The sequence below is a fragment of the Gambusia affinis genome, linkage group LG12 (assembly GCF_019740435.1).
Source record: "Gambusia affinis linkage group LG12, SWU_Gaff_1.0, whole genome shotgun sequence".
Lineage (NCBI taxonomy): Eukaryota > Metazoa > Chordata > Actinopteri > Cyprinodontiformes > Poeciliidae > Gambusia > Gambusia affinis.
The window spans coordinates 14,831,247-14,854,125 of NC_057879.1; the positions used below are offsets into that span (position 1 = coordinate 14,831,247).

General features: G+C 40.3%; 1 protein-coding gene across 10 annotated transcripts in view; it reads right to left on the bottom strand.

Moving 5' to 3' along the window:
* The window catches only part of LOC122841211 (zinc finger protein 521), a 111,375-nt gene continuing 88,496 nt past the window's right edge, over positions 1 to 22,879 (bottom strand). For all 10 annotated transcript variants that reach the window (XM_044134324.1, XM_044134321.1, XM_044134325.1 and 7 more), the window contains 3 exons: positions 21,404 to 21,535; positions 12,369 to 12,484; positions 1 to 1,417 (listed from right to left, as the gene is read on the bottom strand). In XM_044134324.1, the coding sequence (XP_043990259.1) occupies positions 1,388 to 1,417; positions 12,369 to 12,484; positions 21,404 to 21,535 (278 nt within the window). In that variant the 3' untranslated portion in view covers positions 1 to 1,387. The remainder of the gene's footprint in view (positions 1,418 to 12,368; positions 12,485 to 21,403; positions 21,536 to 22,879) is intronic.

Sequence of the window (22,879 nt, forward strand, 5' to 3'; positions counted from 1 at the left end):
CCATTTCCTCATACAGTTTTTATTATTTCCATCACATGTGCAACACAAAAAAAATGAGGTCTGCCAAATACAGAACTCTATATTTGTACAATACATTTTAATAACATCAGAGATAACTTTCCTTTTTGCCGCAGGAGATCGTGTTTTCCTGTAAACTGTATACGAACAATTTTCAGTCAAAATGTCAAAACATGAAAGTTTCATACAAAAGTGCATCTCAGGTTCAATGAATGCAAAACATTTACAATACAGGATGGATCAGGAGTTTTGTATGGTGCCACAGTGGCTTCCAGTTTGAGCAGTGGGCAATGAGACGCTGCAAAGGAAGAGGGTTGGGTGGACACTCTCCAGGAGAGCCAGGGACGGCGTTTTAGAACTACGGTTGGATCCCCGAGACAGTCTGAGATTGCGCTCAGTCTTCATGCCCTAAATTCAAATTGTGAAAAATACACAGAGATAACAAAACATGGAAAAAAGGAGAAAATTCCAGTAATCTTCTGGCTTCAACAAGCAGTAAACATTAATAACAGAAATGTACAGGTTGAATCAGTGGGCCGGAGATTTCCCCACGCTCTGAGAGCCACATGGGAGCTTCACGCCTCTGTTCACGAGCCAACCAGAGGAGCTAGCCTTTTCCAAATCTGTGTCACTGCATTTGCATATATCAGCATCCTGTCTGTCCCCTGTCCTGTTTTTTTTTCTTCTCTTCTTTGTGTTGTTTTTAGTTTTTCCCATCTCTCGCATGAACTTCAGCACAGGCAGTGCAGATTTGTTGCGCCGTCATTCACAGCTGCTCCTCCGGCAGCCATGCTTACTGTATGACAGACACACAGACAATATATCTGCCTATGCTGGTGAATTCAGTTCTTTTTTTTGTTCAAAATTTTTACCTTATAATGATTGACTGTGTCTGTATACAGCACGAAGGAGTGCCAGTGATGAAGAGTCCTGTGCTCGTAATGGCACACCTCCTCACACAATGGGTCAAGACCCGTTTTCTTTGACAGATTTAATGATATTTTTTTCCCCCTCCTTTACTCTTTTTTAGACAAACATTTTTAACTGTACAATGGCAAATACTGTATAAGATTGTAATATACCTGTAGATAAGGAACACATAAAGAAGTCTATGTACAAACAAGATGGCCTTTTCTTTACTTTGGACACAATGATTAGTAAAGAACAGAAAGGCTTCTTTTATGTTCTTTCTCTGCTTTTGTTTCTTCTTTTTTTCCTTCTGTGGTGTGGTTTCTGGCCGGTGTGGCTGAATCTAATGCTCAGGACTAGTCAGTCAGTGGGAAAATACGCAGACAGTAATTGGCGGTCAGGATTGGTTCTGTGCGTCATGTGATCCTTGTTCTTGGTCATGGCACTGAGCTCTGCCACGTTAGCTGCTGTGCTGAGTCAACGTGTGGTTCTGCAAAGAAAAGAAAAAAAAAACACAGAAAGACAAGGAAGACATGATTATAAGAAATAAAGGCATGCTTAACTTGAACATACAGAGATATAGAGAATAAAAGTGAAGGTTCTGGATTTTGCTAAGCGGAGTTTTGTTAGAAAAAATTCAAAACTATAACTAACCCTCCTGTAACAGATGAGTCTTGGCATCCTGATTTAGTCCAAATCCAGATAAGTTGACACAGAGGATGAAAAAAGCAACTAGTCTAAGAGGGACAAAGACCAAAGTGACCATTTTAGAATAACTTTTGGTCAAACAAGATAACTGTTTGAAGACCAAAGAAATACAGTTTGCAAAAACACAATGAGGATGAGTTTTAAGATGGGCACCTTTAGCTCTGGACCTGGTCCCTCTCAGACCAGCTCTTAGATTAAGAACTACACTGGATTTATACTAATTGAGGATAGATATATTTAATGGGATACTCTGGTTCCATTTCCTTTGTAAAAATATTTTGCCTTTTAAGTAAATGCCAGTCAAAACCAACCACTCACATAAATTACTATAACATTTATAGAGTTGGACACAGCAGAAGCTACATTGGTCTTGGCCCCTCTACTACCTGTTAGCTTCAGTTTCTGGGAAATACTAATCTGAATTTAAACACAATGAAAATTCTAGAAGAGTCTGAGATTAAGCAGTATGCCTTGTGGTGAAAAAACAAATATCTGGATTTCAGTTGTGGATAATTTGATCAGAAATATTGATTCTTATAGAAAAGGTGTGTAAAAGGTTCGCTGGGGCCATGTAAAGTACAGACCACGGAACAAATGAGTTGGTTGATCAATAGAAAAAAATAGTTTTGTGTCCACATCAACATCACTTCAAATGCTGTGAACTACTCCTTTAAAATCTGGTCTAACATTATAATTAAGACCACTGACAGAAAATATTCCAACCTCAATCAAAGGCTGCCCCAATGGCAACAAATCCATCACAAGACTCTGACACACCACATAGAAAATCTTCCCTGGAGGTGCCTACATTTATTAAATGCACTACACATGTACCCTGCAGAGAAAATGTCAAGAGGTGCAGGTAAGGCCACTGATGATTTGATCCTCCACACCTCTGTGAATATGTATTGGGGCACAATTAACCATGACGCCGTCACAAGGTGAGGATATAACTCTGTTACGATGCTTCTCTGGAATACATGCAGGCACACACACGCACACACACACACACAGATACACACACAGTTGAGAGTGGGGTTGTAGTGGGGCAGCTGTGCCAGGTTCTTTAAAGGGAGTGTGGACCAGGGGGTGTGTAACGGGTGTCCCTGGTGGGCTGAATCCAGGTCATCTTTTGAAGTGACTGCTAATCCCTTTAATGCAAACTACATGCCCCACTTGCTGCGCTCTGTTTAAAACATGGCCTTGGACTCCGTAAACTGGCATGGACTAGACACACCTGTCACAGAGTCATCATCACACATGCGTGCACGCAAACATCATAGTGGACATGAGCCTTTTTTTCATTTCGCACCTACATTCACTGGCCAATCTAATAAATTGGATTTTCTAATTAATTGCTTACTAAGAAAATTGCAAAATTAGCCAATCACATAGCAGTGACTCAATTTATTTAGGCATCTAAGATAAGATGACTTCTTAAAGTTCAAACTAAGCAACAAAAAGCAAAATTGGGCATACAGAGTATGGTCCAAAAAAGAAAATATCCAGTGAGTGGATATTGTTTGCGTGGTTCTGTGGATCAAAATGCCGTGCTGAGTTCAGAAGAGAATTGACAGAGTGGAGATAATAAAAGGGCAACAGCAGTTCACACAACCATGCTTTATCAACCGATATGTGTAGGATTCCATTTCTGAACACACAACACTGAAACTTGAAGCAGATGAGCTACCGCACCACAAGACCACAAGTTTCATTCATGTCAACTGTGACATGACGCTGAGACAACAATTCTCAGAAGATTATTAAAAGCACATAATAATTGATTGGAAAATTTGCTTGGTGTGATGAGGAATTTCATCTATGAGAGATGACAGGGTCAGAATTTGGCTTAAGCAACATTAAAGCATGAATCCATTCTACATTGGATTAATGCTTCAGGTTGCTGGTGAGGCTTGACATCAATTGAGCATCTTTTACACACCACAGCCTACTCTGAGTACCACAGTGTAACCATGCTATGATAGCTACAACCAACAAGATATGGCTCTTCTCAAACAGGTTTCTTGAACATGTCAATAAGTTCATTTTACTCCAATAGTCTCCTCAGTCACCAAAGTGCAACCCAAAGCCTCACTTTAGGAATGTGAGATTCACATCACATCATGGATTTGCTGCTGACAAAACGGCAGCAAATCATGAAGATATCCAGTCAAATTGGACCAAAATCTCTGAGACAAATTTACGGGGCCTTCAACCAACTATGACATGCAGGGTCCAGAAAGTTCAGAAGTGAAAACTGGATATCAGCAAGGTTTTATAGTACAGTGCCTGGTGAGTGTAAGTTCACAATTAAGAGATACAAGTGCCTTCATCAGCATTTGGTACCTGACAATAATGACTTTTTAAGCCATGGCCTTTTCACGGTTTCTTGAACAAATAAAGCGGTTTGCACTTTAAACAAACACAGAGCTAACCAGTGAATTGACCGGAATGTGTCCCATTATGCAGCCTTTTATTTTTTTTAAATCTATTTTCTAGGCCGTTTATTCAAAATTATGTATAGCATATACTTGGAAAATATGTACGTTGTCGTTATAAAATGCACTAATGAATAGGTTTTTTACATTACATTATCGTACATTATTTTTGGTGTGGTGTCAAAATGATTAGGTGATTACTGCGGTTCTTAGAAGACAGTTGAATGTCCATGAGAGCTGCAACACACGTGCAATAAACAATTTTAACATGTAAATAACAATCCGGGCCAATCTTGCATCGCTTGTGAGGTGATCAACCAATGTATGCTAGAGCGTCCAGAGGCCATGGTTATTATTTTTCTATCACCCTATGTCACTGAGTTTCAAGGTAGATATGCAATAGCGTGATGGGAATATTTTAGCTTTCAGTCAGCAGTAATATAGCTTTGTCTTTGAAAGTTTTAATCTTTTATGTTTATGTCACTTAAAAATGTTCTTTGTCCAGGAACAATGACCAGAATTATGAGTAATTGTGTGAGATTTGTGACATAGTTTGAAATCTTTTTTTGCTATTTGGGAGAAAATAAAACTCTAGGGAAAGACAGGAGTATTGCATTCTCTCTGGCACTTTAATGGTGTGTTGAACTTGCTGTCCAGTATCGACTCAGTCCTTCCTTTGTGCTTTCCCTACTGTCGACCAGTCCACTGAGGGAGTAATCCTTCCCTGCTCTGACCCCAGGCCAGGCTTACTGCTGGCTAGTTTAGCCAATGGATATTACAAAAAAAAAAAAAAAAATCAAATAAATAAATAAAACAGCAGCTGGCATTCTCCACAGTCATCACTTATCGGACCATGGGGAGGGTTGACCCAAAACATTGTTGCACCACAACCAGCCCAGTCTCCTTGGTAACAGACAGTCTTGTTTGAAGCGAGGTGCCCAGGGAGTCATGGTCATACTGTAACAGCACTAGGCGAGGACGGAGATGACAACAGCAATGGATTTCACTGTATTCCATGTAGTCACACTGAGCGGCTATAAAAATACATCTTGAATCCATAACGTTTGAAACGCTTTGAGACATCTAAGCACCCGGAGCAAACACTTCTGAGGTGTAACCGGAGATGACGGAGCACCGCTTTTTTTCTGGGCCGGGTCTTTTGTACCTCCAAATGATACTCATTACCCTGTCTAAGTAGACAAGTGAATGGTACTAGAAACACACTATGCAGTGATCCCGCTGTTTGACTGAGGTAGCAAAACAACTGCACAACTGCTGTGTTATTATGGGGCCTCATTAAGTGAGGAGAGACTGGGAGAGGGGGAGAGGGAGAGAGGAGCATAGATGGAGAGAAGGCCAGTGAGGGGGAGAAAAAAAGGGAGAGAAAGAGGAATAGAAAAAACACAAGAGAGCGATACAAACTGTATTGTGAGGTGATAGCAACACACAGATGCCTTTCCAGCCAAAATGAAGTCTATGACTAAAGAACCCAATTAAGGGCTTTCTTAGGGGAACCATCTTGGGAGGGGGATGGGTCTTCCTGGGACACGAGCCCTGGGCTACATCCTCTAATTAGACAGAGCGAGGGGGGAGGATCTCTGCCTGTCACTGGGAGGGAGATGGGGTCCGTGGGGTTCCGCATGTCAGTCCCAGAAACAAAACACAATTACTTTCACATTTAACCACTTCAGTCAGGGACAAACTTTGACTAGGGATATTTCAGAGTGCACACCTGCTTTTCAACTGATGCCGCTGTGGTAGATATGATCAGAGATGTGGGCAAAATTCTTCAAAATTTTTTCCACAGTTCTACAAGAGATAAACAGTTATTTTGCAGTGTTTTTTGTACCAGTCATGGCAAAAATAATAATAAAAAAGTACTTCTAATTGACACATCATTTTCACTATGCAAGTTGTTGCCATTATTGCTAAAATTCCAGACTGAAGTTCTCAATCGTTCTTACACAAAGGCCACTACAAAGTCTTAATTTGTTGGGGTTTTTTTGTTTTGCAAGCTTTTTTACCAGTCCCAGGTGTACTTGCTGCTGTGCTTTGAATCACAGTACTCCTGCATAACCCAAGTGTGCCTGAGTTTATGAAGCTGCAAAATAGTCCCAGACAATCACACTACCACCACCAAAACAGGCTGCAAGAAATATACATAAAGAAGGATATTTTCATCACACAAATGATTTATTTCAACTATCTGGGCTATTGAAAATGTTTGATTTAGTTGATTTCTATACTGCACAATGTTTATATAAAGTTGACAAAAAGATACAATAGAACAGTTTCTCTCTTAATAAATAAATACTGAATGCTGAGCAGTATTTAGTATTCAATGTAGTGAGTAAATGAAAGCAAATATAGAAGTACAGACTGATAAAGTCTGTATTTCAATACTGTACATGTAATGCAATCTTTTATAGTGGGGTAATTTTTATGATGCTACAGTAAACACAAACAGGTTGTTCTAAAACAACTAACAGCCCACCATTGTTAGCAAGTTGAAGATCACTGGCTAACAATGAAATACATCCTTTTACACAAAGGATGTAATAATGCAGCTTATTAACTATGAGAGTCTATATTATTGGTGTAGGACTCAGGATCAGTCATTGTCAAAAGTCTTAGTCTTTTCTGAATCTGAGCTTCTTTTAAACTCAATCTCCTCTTGCTCTTACACATGTTTGACTCCAGTTTTTACTTCAAGTCTGGTCAAGACAACAGCTGCTGCACCATTCTCTTTTTACAGCAACTTAGCATGAAGGTGCTAGCTGCAACAAATAAAGTTTTTTACTTAAAAAAAATTTTCAACAATGCCACCTGTGCTCCTTTGTGTCAGAGAATAGAAGATAATAGGGACGTGAAAACGAAGGAAAACCTTTTCCATTGCAAATGTATGGATGTTTGTCTGTCTCTACAGTACACAGCAAGAAGGAGCTCTTAAGTGATTTAAGTCCTCCACCTCCACCTGTCGCCTCTATCCCTTCTGCCTGCAGCTAATGCCAAGTCAGTTAACGCTTAGATGGATGGATTTACTCTCAGAGTTGTCTGGCTCGTCTGTTTAACTTTTTAACAGCTTGTCAAATTTGTTGGATAAGTTGCATGCAGTTACTGATCTGGGTTTAAGTTCACCAAAATCTTGTCATAGAGAACCTTACTGAAGCAGATGGTTCACCATTACAACCAGTTAGTCTTGGCCTTGGGTTTGGTCTCCTTCCATTTTAGTAATTCTTAGTCTTGTCGTTCTCTTGGTATGGTCAGTACTTGACTCGATCTAGCAGCTTACATGCTAGCTTGATTTCACTGATTGTTACAGAAAATAAAATCAGCTTATGAGACTTGGATCTAGGAGTCTGAGTCTAAGTCAAGTCTGAAGTGCTTGCAGCATGAATAAAAGGGCAACAGCATGAAAGACCAGTTTGAAGTTTTTGTTTTATGACTTAAGTAGAGTTTGAGTGCAAGCCTGAAACCGTAGTTAATATCTCGGCAAAGGAATAGGGAATGAAGTTTGAAAATACAAATATGTACTGACTGTGTGCATATATTTTATGCATACACTTATTTTCATAAACTAGAAAAAATATTTAACAGAAAAATGTCCATGTTTGTCTATGACTCTCTAGACATCCTGTTTTCCAAATGGCAAAAGTTAAACTTCAGTGTTTGTAAAATATGACAACCAAATTCCGTCTGGAGTCATTGTTCTGATGCTGCTTACTGTGTCCTCTGATACATTCTGTTAACCTGGAAATCAAATCACTACAGACAGAAAATTAAAACTGCATGAGTTTCCTTGAGAAATGCTTCAAATTGTTTTTATCAAAGTTGCTGAAAAAGTCAACCAAGTAAAGTAAAAGAGACACGTTTGAGGAAAGGATCCGGTGATGGATTCGAGCGCAGTACACTGAGCGTCTCCTCTTTGTTTGGATTTAACTTTCCCCAATGGTGCAACAGAGGAAAAAAAGACAAAAAAACAGAGGAGCTCAAAGGCTTCTGGGAGTTTTTGTCATGTCTCCCTCCAGACATTGTGTTTGCATGCACATATCAGACCCTGAGAGAGATGGAGACAAAGACAAATACATAGAGGATGCACACAGATGTATACCCACAAACACAGTATCATATATACACGCAGTGCGAAAGAGAATATCCTCCCAGGATCATTAGGTCTGTCATGCTGTCTAATTCTGATCCACCTACAAAAGTAGAACACAACTATTGTGATAAACATCATAAGCCATCTAAGGCGGTATATGTGCTCGTTTACACCACGCAGCAGCAGCGCAAAGACTGGTACGCAATTATAAATAAGCTTAAATATTAATGACTGCGCCTCAAAAGTTATTTTTTTCCCCTAATTCACTCTTGTTTTATTTTGCCGTGCCGCTGTTTGAAACAGTGCCAGAATTCCAAGGACCTGGGGTGATGAAGAAGAAAACAAGTTGTCATATGAAAGGAAATATAAATATATATTTGCCACTTTCAAATGTGTGAAGAGCTGTCACACTTGGCAGATCAAGACATTCAGGAAAAATTTGGTGTTTGAGAGCCACTAGGGGACAAATGCATAAAGCTTTGCTTTTGTATGACACATTAGGGACTCGGGGCAGTTAGGGCATTTTCCGGGGCATACTTTAAAATTAATAATAGAAAAACTTCTGGGGAATTAGGTCTCCTGCGTCAAACTAAAGAACAGCTTTGAAAGGCAGAGGGAGGGAAAGAAGCTACGTGTCTAAAATGTCATTTTTGGGAGCTGTCATTTGAAGAATAAGAAAAAGTAATTCAATGCATTCTGATGCTCAAAGAACCCACTCTGTTGCTGTTTTTGCCGCAGACTGGGCTCTCACAGAGTAACCATCTCTCTCTTTCCTTTCCCTGCATTCTGCCCGGGACAGACATTATGACAAACGTAGCTGTTTACGCTGACCTGGTGACCGTGAAACCTATAAATATGCTTAATTAAAACCGTTGAATTGGTCACAGCTTGGCAATAATGGCCATCACACGGGGAGCGGAGAATCTCATTTGTGAGGGTGGGGGGTGGTAGAAAATGATGCAGATGTGCTCTTGTCACTTTCGGCACTCATTAAGGCTGGGGTGCTTTGGATTGTCTTTGAAGGAATCCTTTTTTTTTAGGAAGAAAAAAAAAAAAGATGCTCCAATTAAGGTGCGTGTCCTGCGGGCGTCTGAGGGGAGGGAGAAGTCATTGAGCACCCAGATTGTAAGGCTTCTCTGTCGATCACAGCAAGACTTACAATACTCTGTGGCTTACAACAACCTAAAGAAATCAGACGACGGAAAGAATAAAAGACGCAGCGGCTCAGAAGGATCGAGGGAATTTTGTGTGGAAAATGTAACCCGGTGCTTCTGAGCAACTTCAGCCTCTTTGTCTCATCTTTATAGGATCATTGAGAATAAATTCTCCTGATTGCAGCCATCCAGCAGTTAGTGCAACACGGAAGTTAAGCCTACGTGGACGTTCACAAACAAATACAAATGAGTTGCACTCTGAGAAATGTTAGATTAAAACTGTGGCTGATACTGTGGATCTATCAGTTAATGAATCTGGTTAATTAATCCAGACAAGCACCATTGTTGGTGGCTCAGTTCTTTGATGCCATGTGAAATGCAACTGCATCTAAAACTGCAAAAAGGGGCAGTTTCACATTGCAATGTGTTCTTCAGCAGAGCCATTCAGGCACTTATGAATGGACAGAAGGGGGAACTAAGGTCAAATGGGTGAGAAGATACACTGTCATTCAGGTGGTCAGTGAGAGACTGTTCAAGCAGCAAGACTGCCCTCAAAATCATGACTTTATGTGACAGCTTTACTCAGTATTTCATTTTAATTGGTTGAATGAAAGGGATAAGCAAAGTCGAGGCCGTGTAAGAGTTTGCGATGCTAGAAGGGGACTCCTCTGCAGACTTTCAGGTGGAGTGGAGGTCTATACATCTCACCGCTTATTTTTTGTCAAGGTAAAAGTGGTGAAAAAGAGAAATTGAAGAAATAGAAAAGAAGAGCAAGAGAGGTTTTTCTCCACTGGACTCTGGATTCTGGGGCACGCAGACCCAGGAGTGAGTCAATCTGGTCGGTCTGAGGGGGGCAGCTGGGCGGGGGGTCCTGGGAGGGCTGATTAGACGGATGCTCTCCCATCATCCATCTCGACAGGCTGGCGAAAATTGGCTAGCCCCTCACAGGGTAGAGTTCATAGGGGGAGGATGCGAAGTGGTGCACTGGATACCTGTCACAGCCTTTGGTCTGTTTCAGGATCTCAGCAGCGAATTAATAAAATATCTTCCCTGCTTTGCTTTACCTGCCATGGCAGCTCTCTGTTTCCTTGCTGCTTCCTCTCCCCAGCTTGTATTGGCCCTTTGACCCTTCCCACTACTGTGAGAGATGAGGGGGCCCGGGTAGCCGGCCAGTGGGCCAGCGAGTCAGAGAGGATCAGGGAAAGACTCCAAACTCAGGTCCAAGCAAAGAAAGGATTCTCTTCTGCTTGAGGAAAGTTTCAGTTCAGACAGACTGACAAAAAAGCGCCCTGCATCAGGCAGATATCTGGAAGGGCAAAGGTTGGCAAATCCATATTTTGTCAGGTTTTAGCTATGCATGTAAATAAAATCCATGAGCAGTTCATAAGTTCAGGAAAAACTAAATTGTCCTTCCAGAGGGTGAATGTTTCAACCCTTTTACAGAAGCTTACAGGTATTCTTTAAAAATTCCCAAATAAATATTTAGAGATCTGTGGTTGCAGCATGATAAAATAAGAACAATAGCTATTATTGCTGCTGCAAAGCACTGTGAGTAAAAACTCTAAAAGGGCACCACATGACAACTTAATTTCCTTTAAGTATCTGCTTTTACAAGAAGCAACGCATGTATCTATATGTGCGGCACGTGTGTTTGAGATCATGTCATCATGCGCTCACACGGGACTCTCGGAAGAGCACGGAACAGGTTGGAGATAATGATTGTCTTATCCCCCAAGCTCATTCTTGCTCTCCTTTCATAACCCCCCGTTTCACAGCAGAATGCTATAGGTCTTTCATGTACTGCACTTGTCTTTTCGCACGCAGTAAAACAATATAATCATGCATGAAACATTACCTCCGGGAGGTGGAGATCACTTCTTTCCTGAAAATGTCAAACATAAAAAAAAAAAAAAAAAAAAAGTAGGAAAACATCCCCAGGTTGTTTAAGATTGTTTACAGGTATCTCTCGCAACCCGTGCCATATATAAAACACTTGTACCAATGAGAAATGAAAACGTGACAAATTAAGGGGGCTTGATGTGACTGAAAGGCATTAACAATGGGTGGGGTGCTGCTGAGGCTTTTCATATAATCTTCCCTGCTGCAGAGTTGCATGTCGGTGGATCAGGACTTGTTTTATTCATGTTCCCGTTGCCGGAATGACCAGCAAATAATGATCACATTCACCTTCCTCCTGGCAGACGCACACCTATGTGTTTACAACCTGAATCTCAATATGAAAATCACTCCCAATCAATGGGCACTTCCTCTGGCTACCAGCTATTCTGAGGCGCTGCATAATCCAAGATCCAGGTCAATGCCAGCAGGAGGAGCTTCTTGCTTCTTTTACAACATTAAAGTAAATTAAAAAATATATAATTTCAGCACTTTTGAACACCGCAATTATAGAATGTTCATATTTTAGTGATTCGGTTTCAAAAAGGTAATAGAAAGGGATCTGGATATGAGAAGTGTACAATAGAGAATCCCCCAAACAAAACAGAGCTGCTCGAAAACACCACCACAGTGAAATAATATAATAAGGTCTGTTTCATTTTTCCAGGTTCTCCAAGGAGCAGAGGAAAAGATTGCTAGAAAATGGATTATCTCTCTAACATTGCGAGTTCATAAGTCCAACTAGTAACTTTGTTGAAGGGCAGATACCGACTCCCTGAGGACAGAGCTCATATTTAGCCACGAGGCCTCCTCTGTGATTAGGAGAGGAGATGCAGGCATATTGACTCAGCCGTGTTTTTGCCTCTGCGCTGTATGTAATTACCTCTTCAAAAATGAGCATTCCGCTAATCCTCTAATTCCAGATATTTTAGTGCTTGGCTGGTCTAATAAGCAAATCAAATCATATCTGCACATCACAAATGAGTTTTGGAAACAGACTGAAATAATTCCTTCTGAGTCGCTTGTCCCAGTCGGAGTGGAGGAGGATAGCCGGAGCCCTGTGTTTAGGGCTTGTGGAGCTGAGCTCGGTGATTGGCTCTCTTTGTCTTTCCTGGCGGGCTACACCTGGGTTCGAAAGCTCACCTGTAACTCTGTCTGGAAGAAGAACTTCTGTGGGCACTGTGAGCAGTCATAGATCTTATCCTCCTGTCCGTGGGCAGAGAAAATGTGCTGCTGGAGCTTGTTGGCCTGGACAAACACTGCACAGAAAAAAAAAAAAAAACATGAAATAGTAAACAACGATCGTAAATGCATCTTCACTTTGCTGATGAATTAAAATAGGCAACAACCTAAATAAAACAGAATAATGATTTTTCAAATAGTGAAGAAAATTATTTAATTGCAAATACATGATTACATAAACAGTGGCTGACATGTTTAATTGCACAAACCTGGTAATGATAAGAGGAAGGTTGATTCTGTGTTTGGTGAACCATGTCTTTTGGAATAAACTGAAAAACTGTAACTTGAGGCCACTGCAACCAAAGCCTCACAAAGCACAAATATGGTTCTCAACAAAAGGACACCTAATGGTTTGGGCCACTTTAGGACAGCAGTTACATTAAGAAGTGTGACTTTATTGTTAAATTGCATGCAATAACGGCATTTATTAAAATTTTCAAACACATTTATGTTTACTGATGCTCTCATGGATCTAATAGTGGAAAAAATAAAAATAATGGGAAACATCACCCATTGCAATTTATTGTTGTTACCATAAAAATGAATTTTTAACATTAAAAAAAAAAAAAAAATCCTGATAAAGATAAAGGATATGATAGTTGTCTATCTCTATTTTCCACATATTAACCTTTTGTTCAACACCAAACCCATCTGGAGTGCTTATTGTAGAAAAGCTAACTCTAAGGTTCATCATTTCAGATCACAGACCCAGTTAAAGTCCAGAAGCAGTAGAAAAGGTCTGTGAAAAAGAAATAGACCCAATGAATTATAGCTCCTCCACCATTCTTAGCAGTAGGCAGGATGTACTACTTTGTCAAAGACACAGTTTCATGGAGCAAGTCCACATGTTTATATTCCAAATGCTTAAAAGGCTTTCTTTCCTGGCAGTGTCCCAAAAAGCAGCTGCCATGTAAATAGCATCTAATCAATTTTCAAGAGACTTGGTGAGCTAACATCTATATATAAAAACTCTAACCATGAGCACTTATTTGGCCTTCCTCTGTGCTTAATGGAAAGTTAAAATGGGTCCTTGTCTAGCTTTGTGTTCAGTGGCTAAAAGAAATGGGCTTCTGTGTCATTTTTTATGTACCTCTGGGAAAAAAAAAGTCATGGTCACTAAGAAACTCTGTTTGACTTGAGAAGCTAAAGTATAAATTAAAGATAATGCTTTGGTTACATTTACTTTTCAAGCATTTGTTACGGGCAATGGTAAGCTGTAGGACCGGTGAGTTTGTTCTAAACAATTAGCTTCCGATGTGTGGACTTCTGAATCAATGTACTCAAGTTAAAGTTGGGATTTTTAATAAATGTTTTGTATGAAATTATGCTACTCCAATAAAAGATTAACTTCTTTTAGGCCTTTTAAATTCTCTTTACCAGGAGTGCTAATAAATGTGGTTGGCACTACATATTGGTTGGGATAAAACAGTTTCTATGGAGTAGAACAGTCATATTTCTGGTGCTAGAGCTGGTAAATTCATGACGTTTGGGGAATAATGATGCTCTTTATTTAGCACTGCTGTGGGGACAACAAGCCGGGAAATAAACAACCACAAAAACTGGCATGGCTTCAAGTGCAAAACATGGCCTCCATTAGTCTACATCACTAATTACAGTATATTGACAGTATAAATATTCATGGTGTTCCACTACTTATTTATGCAGGCACACATTATAACTCACCAACATATAAACACACAACTCGCAGGAGCTTAAAACACATACCATACATTTGTGCTTTAATTAAGCCACGGTCAACATTAAAAAAGCTAAGTGGGGATGCGATTGTGTGTGCCTGAGCGACTTGTGTTGGTACGCCCTCCAAGGAGCACTTCAAACACACCGTTTGTTATCCCGTATCCCTGTGCTTTAAAGATGGCTTTCTAATCTCAAAGGTCTGGTTGCTGTGGAAAAGTTAGCACATGGGGGCTTCATTTGAATTTCTTACAACTCAAAATAACTTCTTTTTAAATGGATGCATTGGTGGCCATGGGGTGACAGAGGAAGACAAGAAACAGCCACAAAAGGTGAGGCGTCTGTCGGAGAGAAGGCTTTAAGGCTCACTATGGCCCCATGCCGTGGAGGTACAACTTCAACATGTAAGAAGTAAGGCTCACCTGGGAGAGCGATTATTAATTATTGAGCGGTGTGGGGTTGAGAAACATTCGGCTTCGGTGAATGTCACACTCCCTGACCTGGGAAATAAAAGTTTAGATCCATAGCAGACACGCTGTGGGGATGGTGTCAGACTGCTAATGCCTAGGTGGCAGCTGTCTGTATGGCAGCAATGTTAACCACAAATGAACAAACCTCCTCTAATGAACAAACAGCAACTCCATGGCCCATTTCTGAGACTAACGACCACAGCAATATGAGGATAAACGTAACTGCCAGTTTTACGACTGGTGACAAAACATTTCGGCTCTAGGTTAAGACCTCAGCTATAACACTTATTTGGGCTCTCCCAACAACAATTTTCCATGTGGAATCCATGCTCTAGAAGCAGAAATTGTGCTGATAAACAATGGCCCTTTCCTTCAGCTGCTTTTTGTCTGCATATACAGTACAGAAGCAGGTCAGAGCAGCTGCAGGAAGCCTTCATTATGTCTTTGGCTGGAGGAAGAAAAAGTCAATACAGCAAAAATAAAAATGGATTTGAGACTTGGGGGGCCTTCAAATACTATACAGCATAGCCAAACACAACTGAGATGTCAAGTCAGATGTTACTCGCTGTTAACATGTAATTCTGCTCCAATGAGAGGCAAATTTATAATCAGTTTTGCATTTAACAGCTGTAGGCTGGCATCCGTTGATATCCAAAAGGAAAGTGATGGATAATTAAATGCAAAAAAAAAAAAATAAATAAATAATGCTTTAAATGTTTCAATGGGCTAATTAAGCAATAGTAAAAGAGGATATTTTTTAACGTATTTGAGCTGCCGATTCATCAAGGGAGAAAAAGCTTTTGAAATTTTTAACATTTTGTTTTCTTACAACCACAAAGTACTATGAACATGAAATTTAACAAAATGGACCATTACAAAGCAGTACGTAATTGTGAAGTGGAAAAAAATCTAAAATGCTTTTTAATCCTTTAACAAATCACAAAAGCATGTTGAGTATTTATATTTATCCCCCTTTTAATCTGATGCCCATAAATAAAATCCAGAGCCACCAACTACCTTCAAAAGTTACCAAGCTGCAGTTACAGCTTGGTAACTTTCTAACCCCTGTCTATTGTGACTGTCTGTCACATCGGCATGGTAAAATTTACTCTACCAGCCTGTGTAGAGTACAACACACGGCATGCTGGGTAAAATACAACCAAAAGAGACACACGTCTTGTGTGTCCCACCTACAGCGGGCCTTGTTGACAAACGTCTGAGGTCCCATGCCTCATCTTCTGCTCTTGTAGAACCCATTGTCAATACCTGTATGTTTACTTGGATTAATGCTTGCAAGCAATAGTTTCCCATCAGTGATTATGATTGGGACGTCTGTAGGATTCTGCTGAATGTATTTTACAAATTTTGTGCAACAAAGGTTTCAGTGTCTTCAAAACCTTTTTATTAGAATACTTTTGCAATATAATTGTTTAGGAATGTTTTGCCTTGCTGAAGCTTTTGCAGGCTGCACTGCACCAATACTAAGCTTTTGACAAAATCAAATCAGAATCGGTTCTCAACTGGTTTACCTGGTTAAATAAAGCTTAAGCAAATAAAGAAAGCTCTCATCAGAGCATCCGCTAAAAGCCCCAGCGAATCTCTGAAGAACCTACAGAAATCCACTGTTAATGTGGGAGAATCTGTCGACATTGTCCAGTTGTGCATTCCAAAAATCTGACTTGTCTTTCTGAATGGAAAGAAGAAAGTCATCGTTAAAAATGGTAAAAAGTATCTGTGTCTTCATGTTTGCTGCCATAAACCATGGAAGAACATGCAGAAGTACATGCTCTGGTCAGATGAGATAAAAAGAAAACGAATAATACGTCATTTGTAAAACACTGCAAAGTGGTACGAGCATTACACTGTGGGTATGTTTTTATACCTCTGCAAGACTCCAAGATATTTATAAAAAATAAAAATAACATGAAACAAAAGTGGGATTCATTTTTTCACTTTGCAACTATGCACTACTTTGTGCATGTAAAAAATGTTATGTTATGTGATAAATTATGAAAAGGTTTAAGAGGTATCAACAGTTTTTCAAGGCACTGCAAGTGTTGCTTTGTTTTATGTCATAAAAACCAAGCTTTGTCCCCCTGTCTATTGTGATTGTCTGACACATCGGCATGAAACATGTAAAAATGTGTTGTAATAAAGGGATGCGCTAAAATGCACTAAGAAGGGACCATGTTTTGGCATTTGGCAGTATGAGAAAGATATAAAATTTACAACTGCATTGCTTCTTCTGTAGGAGCTGGGGGCAGGTGGGGGGGGGGGGGCAGATACAACGCTTCTTGGAGGGTTGAAACGAGGATAGAAAGAAACGGAAAAGAAATAATCCAAAAAACCACATCCAAACAGGATCAACGGCTGGCCATTGTGTCTCTCCCTGCTGAGAATGTGAGAGGGGAGAGAGGAGAGAGCGAACTTTGTGGAGTTTGTTGGCCACAGAGCCAGAGCCGAGCTGCACAGAGCTGCACAGAGCGCTGAGCCGGGCTGGGCATCAGGGGTGTCAGGGCTGAGGGGGCTGAGGGGCCAAGGTCTTCTCGCTGTGGGGGATATTAAGCCCTCTGATTAGATCTCATGGGCCGCGCATGGCAGACGTCTCCTTTACTACAGGCCCCAGCTCATCTTTATTTTGGCAGGGTGGTGCTCTCTGCAGGCTGCACTGCACCAATACTAAGCTGTTTGTGTAGGGAGAAAAAATAAGTTTATCCTCCCCCCCCCCGCCCTCCCCTCTCCCATTCTCGTTTTCATTTATTTATCCATCTTGCCTACATGTGCTCGTTTCTGCTTAATTTGAGAACTCGCGACACGGAACCTTATCTGAAGGCTCTGAGGCGAAACAAACAAATTGGGAGTTGATGCAGAGCTGCAAGCAGATAGCTGAATTCTAAGTTAAAGCTTAGCCTGTTTTCTTCTTCTGTATCTAAGTTGTCATGAACCTACCTTCACATAGCAGCAGCATGTGAGCTGCAACTAAACAACAAGCTAATTAAACTACCTTATTTGTCACACTTGTGTAGATTTTAAGGCAGTGCATCCTGTAGCTTTTTAAGTTTGTTCCTCATGTGGTGACATAAACTGAAAAAAAGAAAACAGTGCACACACACACACACACACATACACAGGACTTTCATCAGGCACACTTTCTTCTGTTTTGTTTGTCTTAAGCACATATTCCCAATCACAATTTCCACACCAGTCCTCCCTACAGCTCCTAAGGGTGCAGGCAGACACTTCTAGCTGCAGGCTCCCCCACTTCTGAAACCTGTCAAATCTGTCCTGGGAGAGTCAGCCTCTCTCTCATCATCCAGGGGCTTATGGACCTCTCTCCATTTACCCTCCCTCCCTTACACAGCTCTCTTTTCCTCCTCCACTTCCCTCCTTTCATCTCACATCCAAACTTGCCAGTTGCAACCTTCTCAGCTTCCTTTAAGTTTTGTCTCCTTTTCTCCTCTACATTCGTCTGTCCTTATCTACTGTCTTTAACTTACTTTCCCTAATACTTTTTTTCAGTCTTTTTTTTTTTTTTTTTTTTTTTGCTGTGCGATGCAGTCCTCTCGCCACTTCAATCTCCCTTCAGCTCACAAGAGTTTAGATTGGGGATAATCAGGTGTGTAGGAAGAATGACAATCACTCTTTGCCTCCCACTGCGTTTTGGGTCACAAGGGGGCAGATCAAACTGAAACATGTGCACTGAGGGGGAATGGGCTTTTAAACAAAGAGCAACCTTGTTAAACGAGCGCGCTCAACAGCCCTGCCACCACCTAGTTTGATCAAAGTTTTGCTTTCATGTCCGGACTCATTCCATCTACTGAAGGCACCCTTTAAATCTATGAAAATAATGTATTTTGGTAACCCGGGCATGCAGTAGTTATGGCGTAGTTCAAGTAAATCGCTGGAAATGATCAACCAACTGTGAATGCAAAAAAAGACAGCACTGTGAAAGTAACAAAATGTATAAAATTTACTTTGCAAAATAAGTTAATTTGTCTTCATACATGCACATTTACAAATGGCTAACGATATTTATATAAACCAAAATACTTCACACAGAACCGTCAAGCAGATGTAAAGAAGCTATAAACCACTCAACTGGCAAAAACACAGTCACTCCTCTCTTTTGGTTCAACAAGGACACCTTAATGGTTCATGATTATCTTTTCTTGATTAATAACAATTGCATTAACTATTTATTAATCATTCATAAGAAAAGTTGTATTGGCAGTACTATTGAAAAGTGTGTTATAAATTTGTATCGCTCATGGGGGTTTGAACACACATTAAAAATGTGTAAACGTATGAAAACCATGTCTTATATTTGTTTCATTTTACAATTATGAACTACATTGTGTTGGTTTATCACATAACTCACCAATAAAGACATAACATTTCATAGGTCAACCAGCATAAGGGCTTTTCTAAGGCACTGCACTAAAAAGATGTCCATGGAAATCCAGAGTATGGAAATAAAGTATTGAGTCCAATTAGTTAGAAAGTTAGAACGTTTTAAAATAAAGTTCATGTCCAGCTAAATCAGGGACAAATGTTTTCTTTCTTTTCTTTTCTTTTCTTTGACTCAGCTTGAAGAAATATATTCAAGGACAGCTGTCAGCTAATCTCTCAATTGCTCTGTTCTCTCCAAGTGCTCTGACTTCAGCTCGGCCTGCCTGTCCCCTGCATCCCCAACAGAGGGAGGCCTTTCAGTTCATCCTGTACTGTCCACCGGACGGCTTCCCAGCTACCACAGGCCTCTTCGCCCATCTGTCTGTCTGCTCCGCGACCGCTGTCCTGGGGGAGCACTCTGTCTCTACCTCCCTCTGCCTTCCTCCTAGCATCCCCCCCTTCCCTCTCTCACTCTATCCCTCCTCTCTCTCATGTGCCGTGATCGATATGGACGCTGAGGGAGTGGGGGGACCTGTCTGTCAAAGACGGGCGCAGGAAAATGAAGGCTCAGATGAAGGAGGCATGCTCTGTATATTAAATGCCTGGACCCCTGTGAGGGGTGGAGGGAGAGGGGTTTCAGGGTGGGGGAATATCAATAGGCTTCTTCTAAAAGAGGCATAGGGCCAAAACAGTGATGTAGAGTAGAGGAGGGGGGGTGCATGGAAGGAAGCTGTGAACTGAAGCGGATGAAGACGTTTGGGAAGACGAAAAGATGCAGAACAGTAAGTAATGATATTAATTGATCTAACAAGTAGACATGAGGCAAATGAGTTTATTGTGCGATGGATGGATGAAGCTGGGGGCGGCGGAGGGGTTAGAGGAAGTAGGAAGAGGAAATGAGCTGGACCCAAAAAAGTGTTAGGAAGAGTAAAGAGCTGAGAAGGGAGAAAGAGTGAAGAGCCGAAGTTAACGACTTTGCAGATTTCATTATAGAGATAGTTAACCCTGTTGACACTGAAGGAGGGCGCTATTCTCTCAGGAGGAGTCCGGTCCTTCCACCTCCACGCACAGAGACAGATGAGATCATTACAGCTATCAGCACCACTGCCATCCACAATTAGCACATCTCCTTTTCTTTCTCCACTCCTCCACCCCCCCATCTCCCCTCAGCTCACACTGTCTTAGCCCCCCTTCCCCGTCTTCCTTCCTTCCCCCTCTTTCACCTTGTGACACTTCTTTGGCCTTGATTTTGAGGCAATTTGACGAAACAAAAAGCCACATGGTGCAAACTGCTATCAGCTTTATACGGATGGCTTGCTTGACCTTTCAAGACTCGTTTAAAAGCTACAGTGCCTTGAAAAAGTATTTGTGTCCCTTGAACTTTTCCACATTTTTTGACATTAAGATCATAATATTCAATGTACTTTATAGGGATCTTCTGTGAAAAAAACAAAACAAAACCTCAAAGTACAACATAATTGTGACGTGGAAAGATAGGTAGTTTTTGCAGTATTTTTTTTTTTTAATCAGAAACTAAAATGTGTGGGATGGAAAAGTAATAAGAGGAATGTCCAGTTTCAGTTACAGATAACCCAGCAAACATTGTGAAGAGTTTCTTTTTTTTTTTTTTTTTATTTGGGCCTACGTACATACAACATGTTGTTTGGAGGAAAGCTAATACACAAATACATCATGGAGTGGGGATGTTTCATTTCAGCAGGGAGATAGAAACTGTTCAGAACACATGATACAAAGGATGGACTTAAATAAAGGAAGAAAGCCTGTTAAAAGTTACAATAGACTTTATACTGGGGTGGAGGTTCACCATGCCAGCAGGACAAAATCCCTAAAAATACAACTATATCAGTGGTTTGGAGCATGTTCATATTTATTATCAGAATATATTTGACCCTAATCTGAGAATTTCTGGCAATGTTTTTAAATGGTGGCTAGCTGTCCTCAATCAAATATGACAAAGCGTGATCTATTTTTCAAAAAGAATTGAACAAAATCTTTAGTGTCTAGATGTGGACATGGAGACAAACCCCAAAAGACATGCAGCTGTGACTGCAGCAAAATGGACGTGTACTTGTTAAGTATACGTACTATGCCTTTTAATATTTTATGTAAAAATAGTTTTAAACTACATTGCACATTTTAATTACGCAATACTTGGTGTTGATCTATCTGATACAAACCCCAATAAAATAAAGTAAGTTTATTGCTTTTATGTAACCACATTTTTATTTAGTATGACTGGTCAAGACATTGTACTTGCTTTTTCAATTTTTTTTCCCAAAGTTAACAATGACAAATTTCCCATTTTTATATATATATTTTTCCATTAATTCACTGAATTTGTCTTCAAGGTATTGTGCAAACCTGTAAAGCAGACAGGACACTTGAAGGTTCCCCCCATGCCCTCGAAGCTGTGCTCAATCAGGTGGCATTGAAGCTTCGCCGGTGAGTCGAATGACTGACTACAGAGCTTGCATTCATGGTTCAGTCCTTCCTCTGTGGAGAAGAAACAACACAAACACACAGAGAGCCATGAGTGGAAAAATAAACAGAGCATGAATGGCCAGGGAGCAGCAAAAGGTCTCACTCTAGTCTTAACCCTAACACCAACAGTTTTTTTTTTCTCCTGTCTGAGATTTTCATGATTCAAACAGGAAAAAGAAAGAACATGTGACCCTGTCCCATCAGACATTAATTGAATAACCAGTTGGGATCTTAATTGTGCTAACTAAAGATCGGGGTGTACGTCGTCCTTTTGATTAACTTGCACAAATGATACATTTTCAGAATTTGAAAATTAAAATAACATTAAAAGAGGTTTAGATAGAAAGAAAGGGATTTGAGATTTGTAGAATCAGAATTACAACTCAAGAGGATATTTTTGTTAAGAAGATCTTTCTATAATATCATCTTAATATGATCAGTCTCCAGTCTGCTCTTTTAATAGGCCTGGCTATTACATTAAAATTATATTACTGATGAATATAGTGATGGCTACATCAGTCGAGATCAACCCCTGGTTTCCTACTATTCTCTTACTTTTTAATCAACTTGATGTCTCTAGCACTTTGTTCAGAGGAGTTAGATCTGGTGTTGGCACAAGAGATATTGAAGATCTTGTTTTATTAGTTTCAAGCATTGATAAAATATCCGGCACATGAAACATAGTATAATAAACCATCAAATCGCGATACTGCACTCTTTGGTGCTACAATGTTAAAAAACATGTTAAAATGCAACCGGATGCCATGTAACTGCTGGATTACAAACACATGAATCCATGTACATTTCAAAAACTCTACTAATAACTTAAATAGATTTCACAACTGTAAACTGTGCACTTTTATTTGGAGCAACCCGCTGACTCAGATTTCTAGAAAACTGTGTCCTCTCCACTGTGTCAATAAAAGTGCTTTACACTCTGCCACAGGGCCAGACCGTGCACCATCAAACTCCTGGCAGAGCCCATCACTGCAGGTCTGGGGGTAGGATGGACACCTCAGGGGCTCATCCAGGGTTTATCCCCAGGTCTCCACAGCCCACTGCCCACCACAGAGGCCCTGGGTACCAGGAGCATGTATACATAATCAAGCTAAACAGCTGTGCGTGGCCGTGTCCAAGCAGAAAGTTTATTGTGTGTGTTATTCGCCAAATTAGGTAGAATGAAGCAACTAAAAACGAGACAATAGCAACCATAAATGTAAAACATCTTATTTGTGATTCTTTTTATATTTTACAGCAGGGCCATTATTGCAATCTTTTTCCACTTTATCAATTTGTTACCATACTACATTTGTATTTTGTATTTCCTTTTTAGTGTTCGCAGTAAGGCTTTAGACA